The sequence below is a fragment of the Vanacampus margaritifer genome, chromosome 7 (genome assembly GCF_051991255.1).
Source record: "Vanacampus margaritifer isolate UIUO_Vmar chromosome 7, RoL_Vmar_1.0, whole genome shotgun sequence".
In the NCBI taxonomy this organism is placed as follows: Eukaryota; Metazoa; Chordata; class Actinopteri; order Syngnathiformes; family Syngnathidae; genus Vanacampus; species Vanacampus margaritifer.
In genome coordinates, this window is record NC_135438.1 from 2,682,075 (window position 1) to 2,705,578 (window position 23,504).

Here is a 23,504-nt window from a genome sequence, read left to right on the forward strand (position 1 = left end):
TAAATAGTCTATGCATTCTTTTTTCGTTTTAATTAGAATTTTATGAATAGTAAAAGAGGTAATGGAATGTTATTACATGATTTAGATAAAGACTATTTTGCAATAGCTTTGTATTTTTGTTCTTAATTGATAAGAATTGTTCAATATTTCTGTATTGATATATATTCTGCAAGACAACGCTGGGGCATAGTTTGGTCAGCAGGTGGCGCTCGTGAGTCACACACGCAAACCGCAGTTGTTATTTTAAAAATATACTTTTAATACAACAGCTGCATATAAATATTAAAATATACATTATACAGGTTTACAAGAAACACACACAAAAACCAGAACAAACCAAAAATATCAGGCTTCTATTTTTACGGCACTTCTGTTTGTTTTTGTTTTCTATTTTAAAGGTTTTACTGAGTGACAAAAGGAGTTAAATGTGTTAATAGGTCCAAATACTACTGTAGTAGTGTGATTATTGAGGGAGGAGAGGGTTTTACTGTACATTATTTGACATGAACATGGAGGAATGTTTGCAATTATTGGCGAACGACATCTTTTCAAACTCCACAAGAAACGACTGACTGGTTTTTGGTCAAAGATAAGCCGTGTAAAAAAAAAAAAAAAAAAAAAAAAAAGAGAAAGAAAAGAAGTGATAATTCCGATAGCGTGATATGAGAGTAATTTAATTGCTTTGGTTGACTCGCTTGGCTCTCATCTGACGGGCAGAAATAGAAACTATTAACTTAAAAATACATTGGTAAGTAATGAAGTCCACTGGTTTTCATGTGTTTTTGAGCAAATATGAAAAATAATCGAACTGATGCTACGCAAAAGCTAACTGTGCACTGACTGGGGATTCCGATGCAACGTAAACCGATGAAAAACATTCACGAGTCGATTCTTTGGTGAGTTAAAATCCCACCCAAAATTAAATAAATAATAATAATAATAATACGCTTAAGATGCCATTATGTGAGCCCCGACATTTTACCAGCTGACCTCATGTGCTTGCCTGGGAGGGACGTTTTGTGTGTGTGTGTGTTTTTTTTTTTTTTGCGGGAGACAAACTAAACATTTGAGCTCCACTTTTGCTATTTCAAGACTTTTACAAGATTGGATGTTGCCTTTCTTTTTTTTCTTCTCCCTCTTTGACAGACGCCAGCATTCGACGCTCGGCCGACTTTCGCAAACGAGGAAAAACATCAGCTGGTGGAATCAAGTCGCGGGGGCTTCGTATCGCAAAATACAAATAGTGATGCCTTGAGATACAAGTTGAATTTGTTTCATGACACGATCGTACGTCAAAAATCACACGCACATTTCCACTTATGTTCACTTCAACCGCTGAAAAAAATAAAGAAATAAATTGCCACAGTATTTGGATTTTGGACAGTGAGCCTTTTGCTTACCATACAATTTTGCTCATAAGTTGGGGTATGTAAATTTATGAGCACTTATCAGGGATGTGATTTGACCAAAGTGAAATTATCTGAAAATTTAGCGGGGGGTCTGGGGGCTCATGGGTTTTCCGTGTTTTGAAGTACTTTCAATGCACTCACATGACAAAGAAATAGACAAAACAACAGCATAAATTTTCAATGTATATTGAACTATCCCATATAAAATGGCAGTTTTAGTCAACTCAAAATCAGTCACATTCAAAAACATTGGACTGCCTTTGCTTTTAAAAACTATCACTGAGAATATCATCATATCTAACTAATGTGATTACTAAGTTAACACATAAATAATGTTGAAGAGTTCAAATTTCATGAACAAATAATTGTATCATGACCAAATAAAAAGTAACTCATATTAGAGCATACCACAAATGTCTGTTATAGCAGAAGATGTTATCTGTCGGAGTCATTTGCATACACAATGAACTACTAAAAAAAAAAAAAATAAATAATCGAAATTTTTTTTTTGGGGGAGATAAAAAAAGCGGAATTCCGCGAATTAGCGGAAAAATCACATCCCTGACTTATGTATAATCATTGAACACGATATCCAGTAAGTAGGTCAAAATGCTCTAAAACGGTGGGCAGTGAAGGAATTCTTAAATAGTAGACAAAATAAAGCAATAAAGGAGCTACTCAGATCAAAAAATAAATACATCCCTTAAGTCAAAACACTTGTATCTCAAGGCACTACTATGCTATTAACACGCTTTTAACACATTTTAACTTATTACAAAACACACGCACACAAAATCGCTACGCTATGCTAGGCACTTTGTGGCGGCGCAAACAAACACAGTGATGCTCCTCTGCCAGAAACCAGTCAGCGCTTCCCCGCTTGGCGTCTAATCAGACTGCAGAGTTGAAAAAATAAAAATAAAGGTGCCAAAAGTTTTCTTTTCTTTTTTTTTTTTCTTTAGGAGGACTTTGCGTCCTCTAGCAAGGTGCGTAGTTGTTTTTATACCACAGTGCAATTCAAAAGGGTCCGTAATGTTTTTTTTTTTTTTTTTGTTAGTTTTTTTTATGTCCCACAACATTTAGAGACCTTGGACACGTTCGGTCTACAGCTTCACAGAAGAAAGGCAAACATGGCCAAAAACTAACTCAACAATACACACGACCCACAAGAAGTTGGCAATATTGGGCTTTGAGGAACCGAAAATACGTGAGAACCTCCACATGTGAACTTTGAACTTTTGAGCGCACATCAACTTCTTTTGTCTTTCTGTGACAATTTCGTTTTTTTTTTTTTTTGAGAAAAAAAAAACCAAACAAACTGGTTGCATTAGATGCGGTATTGAAACGGTCCTCTTCTTCACGCTGTCCACATGTTGACATCATGACGCCGTTACCACGACTAACAAAGCTCGCAACTGAGAGACTGGAGGAGTCACAGAAAGACAGACAAGTGGACGTCCTTGGAAATGTGCATGCATCAAAGCCCAATATCACAAACACTTAGTGTGTCATATTTTATATATATATATATATATATATATATATATATATTAAAAAATAAGAGAATTTTTTTTATTATTTGCTCTCTAAGAGTGTTTAACTTTTGTAGTTACGAAAGGTGCGCTACATAATCAAGTGGGAGGGCCACACATGGGGGGCTGAAATGCGTTTTTTGTAGTTTTTTTTTTTTTAAGGGTGGGGGGGGTCAAAGTGGGGGTGCATGCTGGTGTTTCAGTCAAAATAACAGCAAATCAAAACAAAACATTGGCAGCATGTGCGAGGTTTTGGTGTTTTCTCTCTTTGGTCGCTTTGGATTAAGTAAGGTGCAGCTTTCTAAACATGGTGGCGTGACGGTGATGGGGAGGAGGGAGGAAAAAAGGGGGGTGTCTTAAAGCTGAAGGGGGCGGGGCGGGGGGGCAAACAGCTGCTCCGACATCAGGACTCGCCACCATTTTTTTTTTTTTTCTCCACGCACGCGCTTTCACACATACACGCTCAAAAGACACCCTCTCACATCTGATAAGTTCGTGCTTTTCAAATGGGGTCCACGACAAAAAAAAAAAAAAAAAAAAAAATTGCAATATCGTAATCTGATATCGTAACGGTATCATTTTTTTCCCTTAAAAAAAATGTTATCGTAATATTACTTATTTTCTCCTCCAAAATCTGAATTTGTTATCCGAACATCACAACTTTTTCCTCAATTAAAAAGAAAAATAATCAGAATTTATCAGTTACAACTTAAAAAAAAAAAAGAATTTATATCATCGTAACACAATGACATTTTTTTTTTTTTTAAATGTAAATTTGGCATCATAACATTATTTTCTTTTTTAATTTGTTGCCCTACGATATATATATTTACTAGATGTGTCTAATTGTCGTGACGATTATGAGGGGGTGCTTGGAAAAACGTCTCCCTCGACCCTTCAAGTTTGAGAACCCCTACTTTCAGAGCCCCCCCCCCCGGCTCACTAGCGCCCCCCGGGGACCACTACGGGCATCTACAGAACAGTGCAATGTCTATTTATAGGCACAATGGGGTACGAGTACAGCACACGGCGGGGAAAAAGGGGAGTACAGTATTTTACAAAGAGCAGCATACACTTAGCACGGGGACATCCAGGGGGTCGGGTTTAGTGCGCCACCTCCTGGGGGGGTTCCTTGTGCTGGCTGGAACCCCCACTGGCCGCCAGGATCCTTTGCACGAAGTCTTTGGTCCGCCCGGCGACCAGAGGACCTATGGTTGCCATGGCGACACACTCAGTACCTTTTTACACATGACTTTTCAAATCTTAAGGTTGTTTATCTGTGACAGACCCCCACACATGAAGATAAAATAAATAAATAAATAAATAAATAAATAAGAAATCAGGCATCCAAGAAGTTCACAACGCGAGCCCGAGGGCAGTTTGAGGTCAATTCCAGTCGACAGCAGAGGGCGGTATAACGCCAAAATGGCAGCCGCCTGAGATGGGTGTCAATGGATAGATTCATCCACTTGATTCTTATTCCACAAACGCAATATGAATCGTAACAGTCTTTTCAGACTAGACCAATAAAACATTATTGGAAAGAAAAGCTTTGCCCCTTTGAGGGTTGGTTGGGTTAAGGGAGCTTTGGTGTATTTCGACTAGAGATTTTGTTTAGTTAGTTATGGTTGTATTATTATTATTATTATTTAGTGTATGTGCTTTTATGTTTTGTTTTGTGTACTTCACATTGTGCAGTTTGGTTTACAAGTATTTATTTGAAATTGCTTTTGTTTTTACTTTGTTTACTCTCATTTGCTTTATCTTGATAAATTTAGTATAAACAAAGAGGAAAAACTACTATTACAATAATAGAGATAAGACAATTTTTTTTTAGAATCAAGTGATATTTTTGAAGAAAAAGTCTAATATTCAAAAAAAAAAAATAAAACTGTTATCATACAAGATACAAAGCTAAAATCACGCAAAAAAAAAAAAAAAGCGGTATTTTTATGAAAAAAAAAAAAAAAAAGGACCGAGAACCAAGGGATATTTTTGGGACGAAAAAATCAAGTAAAGGCATTTGTGTGTTTCTCACCGCTGGACTGAGCGAGGATATCCTCCAAACGGCGCGTCATTCCTCTCTCGTCCGCGTCCTCTTCCTCGCTGCTTTCCACCTTCTGCCGGATCAGCTCCTTGATGCGCAGCAGTGCCCCCAACAGGTTCTCTAAGGGCATTACAGTCACAACGCCGCACAAATCACTTTATTATAGACACGAGACCAGCGGCGTCAAACTCATAATAGCTCAGGGGCCGCATGGAGGAAAATGTATTAGCAAGTGGGCCGGATCAGTAAAAAAAAAAAGGGCATATAACTTAAAATAAATATAGAGAATAAAGTGGGATTTAAAAAATAGTTTAGATGGATCATTCGTAAGGTTACGAAAATTAACTCTTTGACTGCCAAAAACGTTAAATAACGTTTCGTAAAATCCAATGGAGTGCCAAAGACGTTAAAAGACGTTTTTTTCAAAACAGGTGAAACTAACCATTTTCTATTGTTGATTACTCAAAAACGGAATAAGGTAGAAACAAACGTTTTTTTTCTGATGGAAGATGAGAGTCCAATCTTGTTTTAGCAGTATGTGTGTTTCCATAGTCCAAACACATAATTTTCTATGGACCTTGAAAGATCAGTCAAAATGCTTAAAATCGGCTGGCACCCACGGCATCCCTTTTCTGAAAACGTCTGGCAGTCAAAGAGTTAAGCTATTTTTTCTAGATAAAAAGAAATCTGGATATAATGATGTATTTTTAGACAATAGTATTTGGAATTAAACTATATTAATTAAAAATAGAAAATCGAAATGACAATAAATTCTAAGTCTAATATTCCCACAAAGTATTTTTTCTACAATAAAGTCATAATATTATAGAAAAAGTTTTATTTCCTGAGATAAAATGTCACTTTAAAAAAAAAAACTGAATTATGTGGAAATGTTTTAAAAAAAAAAAAAAAAAAAAAAAAAAGGTAATAGTTTTTTTAAAGAGCAATTTCAGAAAAAAGTGTCATCTTTATGATATAAAAAGTTACGCTACAACAATAAGTTGTTATTTTTGAAGAACTGAAAAAGTTGTAATCTTACATAGCGGACAGAAAACGATTAAAGTGTATGCTAAAAAATGTGACTTTTCTTTATGACTCATAGGCTAACTATGGTGATAGAAGCCTTCAAAATGTGTGTGCGTGCGTGCGTGTTTCCTGTTAAGTTTGTAGAGCCACTAAATCCTTGGCAAAGCGAACAAGAATGAGCGGAATGTTGTTGGGTGGGGGGGGGGGGGGGGACTGAGGAGTAAAAACAAAAGCAAAAGAGATTGAAAGATCGCAAAAATGTTACAAGGACGAGAAGAAGCTGCTGTCACATTTTTAGGATGCGTGGAGGCGTGGATGATGTCACGTTGCATCGACGAGCTTTTACGACGCTCGTTTGAGGCCTTCAAAAAGTATTGGGACGCTCAACAGGAAGGAAAAAAGCCAGCTACTGCGAGCTTTTAAAATAAGCACGTCAAGCCAAGGTTTCAAAATTCAAATTAGGCTTTTAATTTTGGGTTAGCGTTTCTCGCGACTGCTGCTTGTCTTTCACCTCCTCCTCATTAAAATGAGCAAAGCTGGATCTTTTCTTTGCAACAATTAAAAACACATCTTGTTGAGGTGGCAAAAGTGACCAAAGTGTACGATTTTAATTCCCGGTAGGCCGCTAGGTCAGGACTTCCAAATGTGGGCACGCTGGCAACCAGGGTGCAAGTCATCATTTTGTGCTGTCGCGCGACCATTTCACAGGTGAGAGAGTGCAGTGTGAAAAGGGCTTGAAGGTAAAAAGTCAAATGAATGTTAGTGTTTCAAGGTAGGGCTTCAAATGAAGTTTTTCATACATGTTTAGGGTTTTGAAGACAAGGTTATGATTTTATGATAGCAAATTAGAGAAATTATGACAGGGTTCGACAAGGTTATGGTAAAAAAAAATTCAGGTCAAGTTAGGGTTAGGGTTTTAAACTCACAATGTCCCATTTGAGTAAATTGTGTGTAAAAGGAGAATAAATGCAGGATGTCTACAGCATCAAAGTGTATCGAATTTTTATATACAGGATATATATATTTTTTTTTTTACTGACCATACTCCTGGTTGAGCCCCCACAGTTTAATCTTGTTGGCCTCGTGTTGCGCTTTCTTCTTCAGACGGCACGCCCTGCAGCGTACGGCAAGACACAAACAAAAGAAGGGTTACTTGGAGAACGAAGAGAAACAGAAAGAAAGAAGTTCCCAGTTGCTCGGTGCCAAAGCAAAACTTCCGTAATAACACTTCCACAAGGCCACAGCATTCATGTCAGGATTATAATAGTTTGGGATTTTTCATTATAGTTCGTTGAGAGCTGAATGGTTAGTTTTAATTGTTTCAAAAATGCATCGTTACAGTTTTTAGCAGTTTTAGTAGTAGTTTTTTATTTATTTAATTTTTTTTATATATGGAGTATTTGTCGAGTGCAAGAAAAAAAAAAGTAATTAAAGCAAAACAAAGTAGCATTTGTTTTTCGTTGATTATGGCGGCCTCTTTGGACAGAAGCGGTATTGTTTTCCTTTGAATTTCCCTTGAAATAACCACATTTCCCATGAGGACAAGTGCTGAAATCCGGATGTCCCAGGCGCCCCCGCAGCTGGACTGAATTACATTGTTTCCCGTGGCGATTTTCTATTTTTTCTTTATGCACTGTAACGTTTCTCAAGTATGTTAACAGAAGACGGTGGTTGTGATCTTACCTTCTGTATACACACACAAACGCTGCGCTCCCCCCCCCCCCCCCCTACCTACCTCACTGCCTCCCTCCCCCTCTTCCCACGATGCATTCACAAGCATTCGTAAACAAGATAACACAACTTTTGAGTGTTGCGTGGCTGGTCGGGTCAGAGTGGAAGGGCCAAACTATCAAGCTGCTGGCTATTTATTGCTACCACACAATTTTCCGATAGCTAACATTAGCATCCTTATTTTGGATTTGAGCATGGAAATCCTGCACTGTGATTTTGTCCACATCCAAGTAGGCTTTTCATTATTATTGTCACCTCAGACGAAAATCTTTGTTTCTTGGGGGTGTTTTCTTTTGTAGCTTCTGCATAACAGTAATCGTGCGTCTGGTACGACTGGGGAAAGGACGCATTGCCGTAAAGCAGTCTGCACGTTTGTAGTTTTTGCGTGTGTGGCAGAGTTCGTTCGCACCATCCACCTCAAAGTTGTTTAGTGCTAGTAAAAACGATACAGACCCCCTCAGGCCATGACAAAGGTAGCATTCCACTAGTTTTAAGTCCGTGTTTCATCAGCAGAATTATGAAGATATGAATTGAAGGTTGAAAGGTTAATTAGAGGGGCTTTAAGTATTGCGTAGTTAAGTAAATAATTCTTCTTCTGTACGGACAGCAATGAAATAGATACATTTCAAATCAACCCCAAAAAGCTCATGTATGACATTAACTGACAAAGAGGAAAACAAATTTAGTTATTTTTAGAAACATAAAATGTGGTTTCGATTCATTTTTTCAGCCTTAGCTCATGTTATGGAAAATTAGTGCAATTTGTCTCTTTGACTGATATAAATAAACAATTTGGATTTGCCTAATAAACACATTTTTTTCCTTCTGGTATTCGGCCTCACAAATAGACAAGAGAGAAGATATAAAGGAGAAAGAAGAAGATTTAAAAGAAGCAAAAAGAGAAAAAGATGGGAGAAGAGGAAGACGATAGGAAAGAGCAGGAAGAAGCAAGAGAACACAAAAGACGAGAAGCTAGAAAGAGCAAAGATAGGAGCGAGAAAAGAGAGATGAGGGAGCAGGCGAGAAGATAAGAGAGCAGAAGTGTGATTTAATGGCTGGAGAGGACATTGCGTTCTCCTGAGGCGCTCATCTTCCTCCCATCATCATCATCATCGTCATCTTCCTCGTGGCGGTGGCGTTAGAGAGCAAAAAGCCACATTGCGCGGGTTCACTTTTGTTTTGGTGCCGGACTCTCTCAAACGAAGCCGCAGACTTTTTTCCATGCGCTTTGGAAAACACATTTCTGCTGGTCATTACTACATGAATAAAACAAATTCCCCAAACGCAGCGTCGAACTGACCTTTCTCCCAGCCCCGCCCCCGCTCACATGAACTCCACATGACCTCCCTTCGTCCCGTCTGCTTTCCTGCTTTGCCTCTACTCTTCCCGTGCGCCCGAGTCACCATGACGTTGTCAAAAGGACATTTTTCTGCTTGTGTTCAAGTCAAAAGTTTTGAATTAGGCTTTGAAACAAGGTTCGGCTTTCAAATTAAGGTGTCAAGACACAGTTAAGGGTGCAAGTTAGGAGTTCTATCCTTTCCAAATTAGACATTAAGGTCTCAAGACTGCTTTGGGGTTTTGGTTTTAAGTCAAGGTTTGGGATTTCAGGATTATGTTTGGGTTAGTCCTTCAAACTAGGTTTAGAGTTTTAAATTCAAGTTTAAAGTCTAGGGTTTCAAAGATTTCAAATCAATTTGAAACTAGAGTGAGGGTTTCAAGCCGGCGTTTTGGTTTTAAATTAGAATTTTAAAATACAGTTGCAACACTGGGTTAGGGTTCCAAATTAAGGGTTAAAGCCAGAGTTTTGTCTTTCAAAGCAGGGTTTGAAACTTGGGATAGAGTTTCAAATTGAGGTTTATGCTTCAAATCAGTCACGTTGAGAGGAACCAGTTGAGGTGGCTCGGGCATCTGGTTCGGATGCCTCCTGGACGCCTCCCTGGGGAGGTGTTCCGGGCATGTCCTACCGGCAGGAGGCCCCGGGGACGACCCAGGACACGCTGGAGAGACTATGTCTCTCGGCTGTCCTGGGAACGCCTTGGGGTCCCGTCGGATGAGCTGGCTGAAGTGGCTGGGGAGAGGGAAGTCTGGGCTTCCCTGCTAAAGCTGCTGCCCCCGCGACCCGACCCAGGATAAGCGGAAGAAGACGGACGGACGGATGCTTCAAATCAGGATGAGGGTTTCAAAGAAAGGTTTGAATCCAAGGGTAGGGTTTGAATTTCATGTTTGTAAGTGGTAACGTGTACCTGGACGCCAGCTTGTTCTTCTCCTTGCGCGATCGGGCCCTGGCGAGGGCGGGGAGGTCGTTGACGGGCCCCATGCTGTCGATGGCGGCGTTCAGCTTCTGCAGCTGCTCCCCGATGTTGTGCAGCTTCTGCGGGTTGGGCGTCAGGTCGCTGGCGTCCGTCTTGCGCGCCTTGCGCCGCCCCTTCTTGCCTGAAAGCAGGAAGCGGCTTCAGCCATATTTGGATTTTTTTCCTTCTCTTCACGTGACAAAAGTGTCATCTGAGTCGGGGGTTAAGGTTTCAAAATAAAGGTCTGTAGCCAAGGTTTTGGTTTGAAAGTCATGTATGTGTGGCGGCGTGCGTTCCCTGTCGCCACCTTGTCGTCGGTACAGCGTGCTGGGCAGCGTGCTGGAGCTCCACGACAGCGACCAATCGCCTCCTCCTCCTCCTCCTCCCCCACACATTTTCTTCTTGGCCGCAGACTCGCGCGAGCGTCGGTACTCCCAGAAGCAGCGGCGCTTGGATGGCCGCTCGCTCGGGGGCCTCGCAGGCTCCGCCTCCACCTCTGGAAGTCAAAGCACATGCAAAATGGCGGTCCAAGCAATCAGGCTGAGGTTAAGCTTTCAACTTTGAGTTTCAAGACAAGGATAGGGTTTCAAACAATGATTAGGGTCCGGGTCAGGGCTTCATTATGCTGGGGTGTCAAGTGAAGCTAATGGCTAATGCTAAACAACAAGAAACTACAGACGGCAAGAATAACAACAGAGAGGCTAAAAATGGCATCATCTTTATCTAAAAACACAAAGATGATTCCTGGTATCCAGCACCGCCTTTGAAACAGGCCACCGTGATAACCACATTTGTAACTGGACTCATGTTACAACCACGCATACACGATTTTTATCTAATGCGACGTCTGGCCCAGTCTGCACATAATGACATTGCCTGAACTCTTCTTGCCCTTTCAGCTACTTTCGTTCAGTGTTACAAACACACGCATGCGTGCGCGCGCACACCCATGACACACATACACGCACCAAGAAAAGAGGTCAGCTAGAGTGCGCTTGTGTACGCCATTGAGAGTGACAACCCGACATATAATATTTTAGGCTGCGTGGTTTAGGAAATGATTTGTTATACAGAATTTATGATGTAGTTACTTTTTTGTTGTGTGTGAAGTGCGTGCGTTTAAATCAGTTGCGTTTATGCCAGCATTTCCTGGACGGTTCAATATAAAAAAAAATTAAATACATTTCTAGATGACATACGATTATTACAGCCATCCCTTTTCAATATCAGGGATGTGATTTGACCAAAGTGAAATTATCTGAAAATTTAGCCGGGGGTCTGGGGGCCCCCCGGAGCTCATGGGTTTTCCGTGTTTTTAAGTACTTTCAATGCACTCACATGACAAAGAAATAGACAAAACAACAGCATAAATTTTCAATGTATATTGAACTATCCCATATCAAATGGCAGTTTTAGTCAACTCAAAATCAGTCACATTCAAAAACATTGGACTGCCTTTGCTTTTAAAAACTATCACTGAGAATATCATCATATCTAACTAACGTGATTACTAAGTTAACACATAAATAATGTTGAAGAGTTCAAATTTCATGAACAAATAATTGTATCATGACCAAATGAAAAGTAACTCATATTAGAGCATACCACAAATGTCTTTGTTATAGCAGAAGATGTTATCTGTCGGAGTCATGTGCATACACAATGAACTACAAAAAAAAAAAAAAATATTCGGATTTTTTTTTTTTTGGGGGGGAGATAAAAAAAAGCGGAATTCCGCGAATTAGCGGAAAAATCACATCCCTGCAATATATACAAACACAATAGGACATGATAGATATTCACCAACTGGAATTAGGGTCTCAAATGAGTGTTTTAAGACAGGGTTAAGGTTTCGGAGTAGGGTTTTAAACTATTGTCTAGTTAAGGTTTCAAAGTAAGATTTAAAGCGTAGGTGAGGCTTTCGAGTTAAAGTTATACTTGACTCATTGAGCCATTTTCAGCAGTTAATATTTTGTCCAGAATGAATTTGATAACTTTATTATTTTTCATGTACAATTAATACCTTTAAAAACGTCTTCTTTTTCTTTTCTTTTTTTACACTTGCTGTCGACTGAAAATGACGTCACAGTTGCTCAGTGCTCTCAGGTAACGACCAATCACGGCTCAGCTTGCGAATGTCACATGGCCAAAGGTAGAAAACGGGTGGCGCTACATACACACGGACATATGTCGTCTTCTATTCAGATCTGTGGGCTGTACCATCTAAATTAATGCAAAGCTCAAATACCGCTAGAGCAGTTAGCGCTAGCAGTCCGGGTGCGAGTTTGATGCAAGCCAAACTCAACGAGTACATCAACATTGGACAAACTTGCAAATTCACTCTCAAAGTGGACCCATATTAGTGGTTAATGATAAACTGTTAGAACAAGTGCTAGATAGTGACATGTAGCTTCCTTTTTTTTTTTTTTCTGGAGAAAGAAAAAAAAAATAGTGACATGTATCTAACTTTTCAACCGACATGCAGAAACCATTTAAAGGCAGTAATGTTCTGAGAAAAAAAAAAAAACTTTCCTGAAACGGCAGTTAAACTTTTGGTCCGTTCAATTCTGGCTAGGGACATTTTTCTATTTGTTTTTCTACTGTTTAGTATTGAAATGCAATTAACTTAAAATATAAAATATTCACGTAGTCGTCCACTGAAATCCATTTAAATTAAAAATGTTTGCTGTTTAGGACAAATGTTGATTAAAATGTGATTAATCAAGATTAAATAATGACAATGCCTCCTAAGTAATTAGATTTTTATTTTTTTATTTATTATTATTTTTAAATCGAGCCCACACAAAAAATTATGTTTTAATTATAATTATTAAAACGGACAATTAATCGGTTATCGGTATTTTATTGCTAAATATATCGGAATTGGCCTCAAAATATTTACCTATTGCTTGGGCCCTAGTTTTAGAGTAAGAATTTTTTAGAGTAAGCTTCAAATTGCGTTTAAGGTTTGAAATGTTGGTTTCAAACCAGAGTTTCTAAATGGGGTTAAGACAAGGTTATGGTTTGTAATGAGGGTTTCAAGCATTTGTTATGGTTTGAAAGCCTTCCATGTTCATGAGCAGTACAAATATTCTGGACTTGTGTCTTTTCAGAGCGTAGCATGTTTTTTCTTGGACGCTTTCTCGTGTGTTCTGCTCGATTGAGATGTTGGTGTAAGGTTGGTTTCATTCTGGGAAGTGACTGCAGCACAGCGGGATATTGTCCATGCTGTCCGGGAAGTGCCACCGCAGCAGCTTTGGTGGCCAGTGTGTGCCTGTGCCCGCGCCCTTGGCCACGGAAGACATACGACGTGGTCTGAGGTTTGGAACGGACACAGCGCGGGACGCTTCTCAAATCCGGGCCAAAAGAAGAAGAAGAAAAAAACTCACCGCACTCCGTTTCCGACGAGCTTGAGAGATCGGCCGCCGTCTCCTCCTCTCCTTCGTCTTCCTCTTCCTCCTCCTCATCCTCCTCGTCTTCTTCATCCTCCTCATCAATGTCTAGCTTCTCCTCTGTGTCTTCCTGCTCCTGCTGTGCCTCCTCCTCCTCCTCCTCCTGCTGCTGCTGCTGCTGCTGCTGCTGCACCTCCTCCTGGATGCTGTGAGCAACAGCCGGCTCTCCTCCCTGGCTAAGGGAGTAGTTGTGCTCCTCACTGCAGTGCTCCAGGAGCAAACCAGATGCCGGCACCTCCTTTTGATGGACCTCCTCCTGTGTCACCTGAGGTGGGAGTAAGGCCTGGCAACACAAATAAAGATTTTTCAAATCTTAAAATTTGGCTTAATTTTCATATACTCCTGAATTTGAGGTAAGTCACTTAAGTAAAGTCCAAAGTCAAGTGAAGTCCTTCATTAGTTTCAGACAAATTGTTGACTTGCATCTGACTGTTGCCCCTCACCTGTGACTGGTACACCTCCACGGCGTTCTCCTTCCTCACTCCTCCGTCTTGTCCTCGTCCCGCGGCGACCGACTCGTCTTTGGTCATCCTCTCGGCCGGCTTGTCCTCCTCGCGGCTCCGCCCCCAGCGGCCCATGAGCACGGCGTCCTCGGAAGCCACGCCCAGGCCCAGCTTGGTGTACCGGGCCATCTCGTCCAGAGCCGATACGTCCCAGCGTTCGGCGTGCAGATCCTCGCACAGGCCGCCGTCGTCCACCAGGTCGCTGAGCAGCTCAAAGGGCCGTTTGCGGGGGGACGCCGGCGAGCCCAGCATGAGGAGAATGCTCTGGACCGGGGAAGAAAAGTGGGGTTTTAAAGCCAAGGTTACGGCTTCAAAAAAGGGTTTTATATTAACTCATTCATTGTATCGGTTTCTGTTTTGCAGCAATTAGCATTAGTTAAGTTTCACCATTATTCACAAACCTGTTGAAAACACTGTCAAAAAGAGCTTGTTGCAACATGGCCCTGGCTGATCTCAGTCTGCTGCCACCTACTGCCCGTTTTTTGTAATAACTACCATTGCTTTAAGCGACCTCTTTATGTCAGAGGCTGTATCAAAGCCTTCTGTATGCTCTAGCATAAAAAAAAACATATAAATGCTTATTTGGGGAGTGAAGGACAAAATATTAACTCTTTGACTGACAGACGTTTTCAGAAAAGGGATGCCGTGGGTGCCAGCCGATTTAAGCATTTTTGACTAATCTTTCAAGGTCCACAGAAAATTATGTGTTTGGACTATGGAAACACACATACTACCAAATGAAAGATTGGACTCTCATCTTTCATCAGAAAAAAAAGTTTGTTTCTACCTTATTCTGTTTTTCAGTAATCAACAATAGAAAATGGTTAGTTTCACCTCTGTTTTGAAAAAAAACGTCTTTTAACGTCTTTGGCACTCCTCCATAGGATTTTACTAAATTTTATTTAACGTTTTTGGCAGTCAAAGAGTTAAAAACATTATTTATACATTTTTGCGTTTGAATGAGTTAAGATTACAAACCGGGTGTGTGTGGGCTTTCAAATTAGAGTTTGAAACTCCGGTAAGGGTGTGAATTCGGGTGCTCACCTGGTCGTACTCTGTCCTGCCCCCTTGAGGTGACATGGCCATTGGGTAGGGGCTGAGTAGCGCCCGGTGGCCCCCATAGGCCTCGCCAAAAGCAGGCTCCATGCCATTCATACCCGGCTGAGGACGAGGAAGCACACAGATGAGGACCACATCCGGCAAAGAAGACCAGTGAAGAGGTGCTACTGACACCACTTTACCTGAGGCATTCCCAAGGCCTTGAATGGGCGTGGTCAGGTCGTAGTCACAAAAATCCCTTGTGGTCAGATGGACTGCAGAAATGTACAATATACACAAAATGCATTGTACAGTCGGTCAATTAAAACAAATTTGTGGCAGGGGGTGAAAATTTCCCAAAAAAAAAAATTGTTTTTTTTAATTTAAAAGATTAAAATGGCTGATTCAAGCCAAAACGGTCATCTTTCCCTCGTCTATTCGGGAAGGGCCTTTTGTGGGTCTAATCATCTCAGACTGGTCTACCGATTATTCTTGTTGCTAGGTGACACTGGCTTTGGGGGCCGAATTTTGCATAACTATTGTTATTGTAGCTTACAAGGGGTACATGGCTTTACTGGATAACATTGAGAGGCTGAACTATGACTATTATTTGGAATATTGGAATATTTACCTCAGAATCACAGTCGAGACGGTCAAAAGTTTGACCCTTCTTCACATGACGCCTTATAGCTCGCTGTAAAGAAAAACAGAAGACACAGACAGGAAGTTAAAGTTTTTAAAGTATTCCTTAGTGATTGTTTTTTTCTGTCAAGAAGAACTGAGATGATCAAACCTTTGCGGGTGATATTTGTAGTGGTGAACATATCTGATTGGAAGCTTTTGGTATCAGGATCGAAAATAAACTTGGACTATTGTTATTACTATTTAGCTTAGGGGTATTTTATAGGGGGGACGAAGGTGACCCTGCTCGGGAAGTAGCACTTTCAAGAGGTCTAAGAACCTTTGAGGTGGGGTCTGCAGTGCTGAATTATATCTGACTGGATTCTTCCTTGTTTTTTTTTTTTTTTCCAGAAAGATCGAAAGTTTCTCTCCACAACTCTGGTTTGATTTTCACTGATACTCCATAAGGATTTGCTCGGGACTATTGTTAGTGTCCAATTAATACATTGGAATTATTCATTGGCTTAATAACAAGCAAACGGCACACTATGGACGGACTGTAGCGAACGTTTCCCCTTAACGCTGCCTGCCTGGCTCCACCCCCTGTGGCTGGGCTCCACCAATCGGATCGCGGCGGCTTGCCAAAAAGTGAGATTCCACCGCAAGGGAGGCGGCGGAGCAAAAAAGTGGTGTGATGATGAAACACAGAGTAATACAATGGCACAAAAACGCGCACACACAAACACTCACAGTAGCCCTAGCGCTCGCTACCTATCAACAATCCGGAAAAAAGCGGCTCCCGCTTGACCCGGTTGGGAGAATAATACCACAATGCTCGCTCTCCCTGGACTGAGCCGAAGAATGAGGAAATGAGGATGGGCAGGGCAGCAGTGATAGCGCCTTGTTGGCACGCCTCGTGGAAAAGTCACATTTGGCACACGCCGGCCGACAGCTACCGACACAAACACCCGAGACGGCAGTAATGGCGGCAAATTACGGACCTCGGGCTACATTCGGTGCAGCCCGCGACGCACTTACATTACAGCCGGCAATAATAATGAATCTGATGCGTTTATCAAGCTCAACTCTCTTCACAACAAGCAGCAATTTGCAAACATTCTGCAAATGCTTTTTAGTGCCACTCGCAAAAGAGAGATACAATAACTTCAAGCATCCACTAGCTTGATGCTAACGTGCGTTCAACTTGATTAAAGGTGAAACGAGTCCGTGAATAGTTTGAGTACCTTGGTTCCAAAAAAATAAAAACAATTCCAGGCATTTTGTCTGTCTCAGGTAACTGCTTATTTAGTGTACACTGTCAGGAAGTAGAAGTCAAGTCAACCGCAGGAACAATACTTCAAGCTACGCAGGACAGTAACACGCCGTCAATGCTGTGAGGAAGTTGACTTCAAAATAAACCTCACCTTACCATATGGATATCAATGTCTTGGTATGCATTTGTTTGATTTTTTTATGTTATTCCCGGAAGTATGTTGCGGTGTAACGGCTCAATCAACTCATGTCGTGTACATTACAAAACCCCACTGATAAGAATCAGTAAAAAAAAAAAAAAAAGCCAGGTTGTTTTCCACTTGTCTGGTTCCAGCACCCTTTGGTGGTAAGTGTATTAGTGCAGTTTAATTTTAATTAGGCATGTTTTGGCCACCTATGTTTGTGACCCACACAAATGACCAGAAGAATGGAAACGTAAGCCATTCGAGTTCCTCCACAAACTGACTGGATCATGTTACAATCCCTACCAAATAACGTAACTATTACATTAGAATTTTCAGTTGGATATCTGAATAGCAAAATATTAAATTGCTGCAGCTTTAAACTTTGCCATGTGGTGAGTCAACGTTGCTCACGGCGTGTTTTTTTTAGTTGAATATGAGTAAATAAATGGTCATTTTGCTATCAAAAACCCGTTCTCAGTCTTTTGTTGTTTTATAGTTTGAAGTGTCACAAAAGCAAAAAACAATATTTAAAGTAAAAATTACAATGAAATGTTCACAATAAGCTCATTGTTTTCTCCACTTTTTTGACAAAAATCGCTGTTTTTGGCATTTTAAGTCATTAAATGAGGATATTTGACTTTATATATGAGTAAGTTAAATTGAGTTACAAACTTTGGTCAAAAACCAAAGTCAAGATAACGCTGCGCATTTAATTAATCAATATGACCTAGCACACCCGCAACCCTAGGGAGGATAAGCACAATAAAAAAATGAATATGTGCTTTTGGAGGACCCTTTTGTGCTTGGAATGAAGGAACTTTTGTCAAAATGTAGTTCCAGGGTCATTACTAGGGATATAAAAAAAAAAACTCGCTACTGTATCGGTGAATGATATCTAATTTTAATAGATGTCTGAAGTTGAGAGGTACTTTATTTCTAACTTGCTGAAAGTGTGTTAGCCTCTCGATCTCTAATTAAGAGGTTTAAAAATAGAACAAGAACATGTGCTTCACTCGTTTCTGTCCATTTCAAAAACAGCAGCTGGAAAATTTGAAGAAAATCCCGAGAGATGAGGGGAGAGTATTGATGGTTGATTTGACACGGAATGACCCAATCACACGAGTACACAAAATGTCTTCCTCTTACAGACACCCTGGTAGCATCGTCTGCGGTTAGCTTTTCTTTACTCAGTTCATCACACGCTGATGTGATTCTATTTTCTGTGAGGCAGCAGCCGGCTGGCTGATACAGGAGGCATGCGGAAGAAGCCGCCCGTTTGTTATGTGTACATTCACCATGGAGCAAAAGGTGCAAAGGTCTCCGAGCTCATAAACACAACAACCACGGCTTGTCAACAAGGTGTCAGCGCTAAGCTAAGATACGCCGCGTTGTCGACACGGTTGCTGCTTATGTAACCGCACACACCTTTACGACCGACAACATAGCAATTACACAACAATAACTGCTCACTTTTTTTTCTTTTTTTTTTAAGACTGCGCTGCATTTGTTTCCTTGACACAGGCTGTGTTGGAAATAATTCACCCATTTCCTACTTCCAAATAACTATAAAGGATTTTTTACATTGTGATACTCTGATCAGTGAAATGAAAAATAGTTTCGGAACACTACTTGGGTCATTGCTGTTGCATTATTACAATATCAGCTGGTTTTGAACAAATTACACATTTGTTCAAATTACAAAAACATATTGTTTTTAGGTGAGTAGGGCTGCGGCTATTGATTTATTTATTTATTTTTTTAGAATCAATTACTCAAACAATTGTCACATTGATTAAACATTAAAGAAAAAAGATTTTGCATTCTTCAACAAAACGTGGATGTGCAGTGCAGATATTGTTGTTGTCCACCTGGGGTCACATCTCACATTCCACACTTTATCTGTGACTTTGTTAGTATATGGCTTTAAAAGGCCGGGGCCTGGTGAGTGACGTGGGAGTCATTCATTAAAAAAAAAGAAAAAAGATTTTAGCAAATCGTGACAGATTTTTTCCCCCCACTGCTTATTGTGTCAGATGATTTTGTGGATTTTCATACAGGTAAATTAATATTGTTTTTGTTGTAAGAAAAAATGTCTCATTTCGCGCACAATTTTTTTTAAATTCATGAATATTTTACAGGGAGCACGGCATTCAAACTCGTGCAAATGATCAGAATGGTACACCCAGCGTCTCACTTTGAGCCAAGAAAAACCCTGCTTTATGCCCATCGCTGTTGTTGTGAAATCGGAATTTTTGCATCTTATATGCAAAATAGTTGTATGTTTGATTAGAGTCCCTGGTCAATCGGAACTGCAGTGTTGTTTGATGCATAGATTACATTAGCTTCCTCATTGCTGGCACGTCCTCTAGTGTTGACCTAGTGGGGCTAAAATTCACATTCTGTGTTCAAAAGAGCTCAGTCGCTGGTTGTCAGGGTAACGCAAAGCCCAATTCTGTCCCCCTATTGTCCGCACACAAGGCTATAACGTTAACATCAAAGTAGACCGGGAAGTGCTGCTGGATGCACAGCTTAGCATAACAACATTAACCTCTCTGTGCTTTGACAAGAACAAGCAACAGCTGTAATATACTGAAGTACTAGCATGTTAAAGCTAAGCAGAGCTGCAGTGTTGCTGGATGCACAGAAGCTGCCAAAACATAGCCAAATGCAGTTAGCCTGTTTCCAAAAATGAGCAGAAAAATCGGCTTGAAATTTAAGTGTTTTAAAGAAGCCCTAAAGTCACACTGGCATTCGAGGCTCTGTCCTGGAATCAAAATTGTTTCGTCCATCCATTTGTGACTTTCCCCGTGAAGCAGGAAGTAATAGTGACAGCTACCAAAATAGACGCCTATTTTGGGAATCACTCCCAATAGACTATATAGCGCCCTATATAGCGAGTTAGCCAGTTTGTTGCGCCGTTCGATTGTGAAGTGATGTTAATCTGTTGTGAGTTTTCCAAAGCTTTTTAATGTGAACTCATTTTGCTGTAAACATATTTGTATTAACAATGAAATGCAGGAGCAATTGTGTAATCGTAAAGTCACAATAACATGATTTTCACAGTCAGAACGACGATGTCGCCAATGATGAAAATTTGTTGCACGCCCCTCTCCTAACCAGTCAAATAGGTTTAAAAATACTTCACACAAATGAGCAGACTACAGTAGAGGTCCTTGTACCACTAAATGGAAAGTTATGATTCCATACATGAATTAAGGCATAAATATGGTGTGGTAATGGACTCTTTTATGGCTATTACACTCCAAGTACTTTTGGGCCATGTGACCAGACAAAAAATTTAGCAGCAGGGGGCTCTTAAAAAAGGCTCTGTCATAAGGAAAGGCAGTTTGTTGAAGTGTGGATGGAGGGTAAATTCTAAAGAGAAAGTGAAAGGAGGGTTTGAATTGAAGCGAAGGGCTGAAGAGGGAGGCCTGTGTTGGTTGCAGCACAGCCGAGAGAGGCGCGCGCACGAGACGGGCAAAAAAAGTAGGAGGGACCGGCGTCTATGTTTGAAGGACAACCTGCCAAATTTAGGCGCCAAAATGTGCGAGAATCTACACTTTATCTTTAATAAAGATTAACATTTTAATATACTGTAAATGGCTATATAACACAAATGTGTCACGAGTTACACCCCTTTCTGTGTCCTTGGGAGTTTCGGTCCTCCTGGAACCAGTGGCCCGGTTCACGGCCGCCGCTCGGACCGCAAATCACCCCCACCCCCCACCCCTCCACAGGAAACACAAATCAAGCGGCGGTTGCGACAAGGCTAATGGGCCGTGACGGCGCCGTGTGCCCGCACAGCTGGAAGCCGGAGAAGCTGCAACCAGAAGCCGCGGAGCGGGAGGACGAGAGCAGTCCGGCCCCGCGGAGGTGGCAGACAGCCGGCTGACCGACCGCGGGTCCGGCGTGGCGCCGGGGAGCCGTACGCTATTCACCCACCAACATTTTCACTCCAGTTTGTACGTTATTCAACAAGCACTGTGGTAATAATACTGAATAAGTCTTACCGAGAAGCGGCGGAGCTGGCAGACAATAAAATTGGGCCCGCAGTTGGCACTGCCACCGGATGTCCAACATAAATTGTTAATACGACCCATTTGGAAGCGCCCACTTTCCACGAGCGGCACATCTTTAGGTTTAGGTTAGTGTTAAACATAAAAAAAAGAAAGGAAAGTATAGTATAATGCAAAGTAAGGACTGTACAAGTTGGACTGATGTGTGTCCACCTGCCGCCGAGGCCCGGAGCACGAACACGGCTACCATTTAGCAACTATAAGACCCACCCCCCTTCCCTCCAAAAACTGACCACAATGCAACTAAAAGCAGCTTTCGCCACTTTGTAAACACAATTTAATGTTTCAAATGGCACAACAAGGACTCGCAGATAACTTTTAAATAAATAATAAATGTGCAACTTGTCTTGGTGAACGCATAAGTGTCTCGTCTACAGCCATTTTCTTATGTGTACAAACAAGACCATTTATAACTATTTAAGTGTCTTGTGAGATTATTAAAATACTTAAAAATAATAATAATAATAATGATAAAGTGGATGTTTGTGTGTTTGAACGGTAATGGGGGTGTGCGACGCCAGGCGAGGTGGGCGAGGTAGGCTTTACCTCTCCGTGTCCTCGGATGTCCCCCTCGCGGGAGTGAAGCGAAGGCTCCTCCGGACCCCGGATAAGAAACAAAAATGTCCGCCTTGGTGTGCGGCCCTTTGCGTGGTGCTTTTTGGGGGGAAGGCGCGCAACGTCTACCGCGTGACGGCGGTGGTGGAGTAGGCCGACCTCCTTGGACACTGCTCGGCCGGGAAGTCCCGCTCCGAGCCCGGTGGAGGGTGGTTAGTTTACGCCGAGCTTCGCCTCGCTGTACGGCGGATCCAGTGGAAACAGACGACGGATGTGTGGCTGGTGGACACCCCCCTCCTCGTAGTCGTCGTGTTGTCTCCCGGGCCTCGATTGGTGGTGGCGGGGGACAAGGGGCGGGAGAGCCGCGCACCCCCGCCGGCTCGCGACATGGTGCCGTCCGGCTCCGCGGCGGACATGACACAGCCGCGAATCGTACATAAACGCGGATGAAATCAATAGTTTTTCACTGTTGGTTCATGTAGATCGGAAGTGGTTCAACTTTAAACACAATTTTTGGGTTGTAGTGGGTTGTTTGCTTTACAGAAGGGGGCCGACCAGCTCCGCTTCACCGTGGTGAGCGCCCAAACTTCCTCTTTCACAATAAAAGTCAGCCTATTTGAACAATTTGGTGTTGCGTCGACTGCACGCATATGCGACTACTTTCGGATGTGGTAATATTACTAGCTTGACTAAATTGGAATCACGTGACAGCGGAAGTGGCGTGTGTTTACAAACGCAGAGTTACCCGAGGGGGCGGAGTGACGCGATCGCGTTTAAGGACACAGAGCCAGCAGATGTGAACCCGTTGAACCCGATGCCTCTCCGAGATACTTGAATGCTAAACCACCGCTGGAAGAACCCCGCAAACAAAAACAATCGATATACAACACTGCCAAAGAGTGTTATTGATACATAAAATAAGAATTGGCAGCCTGAGGGAGAAAAATACGCATCAATGGCTAGCTACTCCCTGGCGATGAATACAATCATCCATCTATCTAGGCCACCTCCTATAGATGCATGCATAAGTAAATATGTCTTTTTTGGGAGGGTTGGCGCATCGGGACATCATGGCCTATTTATGAATATTACAGAAGGATAATCTGTGTATTTATACCATTTAAATCCCACATGCGCGTGTGTGTATTTATTTTCATTCATGTGTTGAAATCATATGTGGGTTGAGGCTTATAAAGCTCAAAGTCAGCACAATAACATCATTTTTGGAGGATTTTAAGTTAGCTTCGTGAATATGTGTAGTGTATTTTTTTCACAATAAAAATCGGACCATACAAAAATCATATTTTTCTAAGAATCACTTTTTTTAACTAACTACTTTTAAAACTAGGTTGTATTCTGAGAATAACGTTTTTTCAGGTTTGGTTAGGAAAAAAAGAAAGAAAGGAAAATAGTTGGACATTCTTTTTTTTTTATTTTTTTTTTAAAGAAAGTCACTTGTCAACCTTGTCTTCCCATTGTCACAGTAACCAGATGTGTCACCCAGAAGTATTTGGATAGGTGTTTACAATGTCCAGATAGAGTGCATACAGAGCGTATTCAAAGTGTGCAACACCTGTGAGTTTCAAGTTGTTCTATTTTTAATAAAATCACAAAAATAACAACTTCAAGTTGTCATTATGCAATGCTATGTGTAGAATTTGACCTACAAAAAAAATTAAAATAAACTAATCATGCCATTTTGGAGTACAGCTAACCCAAACTGTGGAAAAAGTGAAGCGCCATGAATACTTTCCTGATGCGCTGTA

At 41.3% G+C, this 23,504-nt stretch overlaps 1 protein-coding gene across 3 annotated transcripts; it reads right to left on the minus strand.

Annotated features, from left to right (window-relative positions):
• Positions 1-180: 180 nt before the first annotated feature.
• On the minus strand, positions 181-22,226 carry LOC144055337 (uncharacterized). 3 transcript variants are annotated; one of them, XM_077571238.1, is made up of 11 exons: positions 21,730-22,226; positions 15,661-15,723; positions 15,233-15,304; positions 15,036-15,152; positions 13,932-14,255; positions 13,426-13,771; positions 10,344-10,532; positions 9,989-10,178; positions 7,055-7,128; positions 4,980-5,108; positions 181-4,149 (listed from the first exon to the last, which is right to left on the minus strand). In XM_077571238.1, exons 3-11 carry the CDS (start codon positions 15,239-15,241, stop codon positions 4,046-4,048), a joined length of 1,482 nt encoding a protein of 493 aa, XP_077427364.1. In that variant the 5' UTR covers positions 15,242-15,304; positions 15,661-15,723; positions 21,730-22,226; the 3' UTR covers positions 181-4,045. The 3 variants fall into 3 exon arrangements, with proteins under 3 accessions (XP_077427364.1, XP_077427365.1, XP_077427366.1); XM_077571239.1 differs by lacking the exon at positions 21,730-22,226 and adding an exon at positions 21,118-21,345; XM_077571240.1 differs by lacking the exon at positions 21,730-22,226 and adding an exon at positions 15,823-15,958.
• Positions 22,227-23,504: the final 1,278 nt, after the last annotated feature.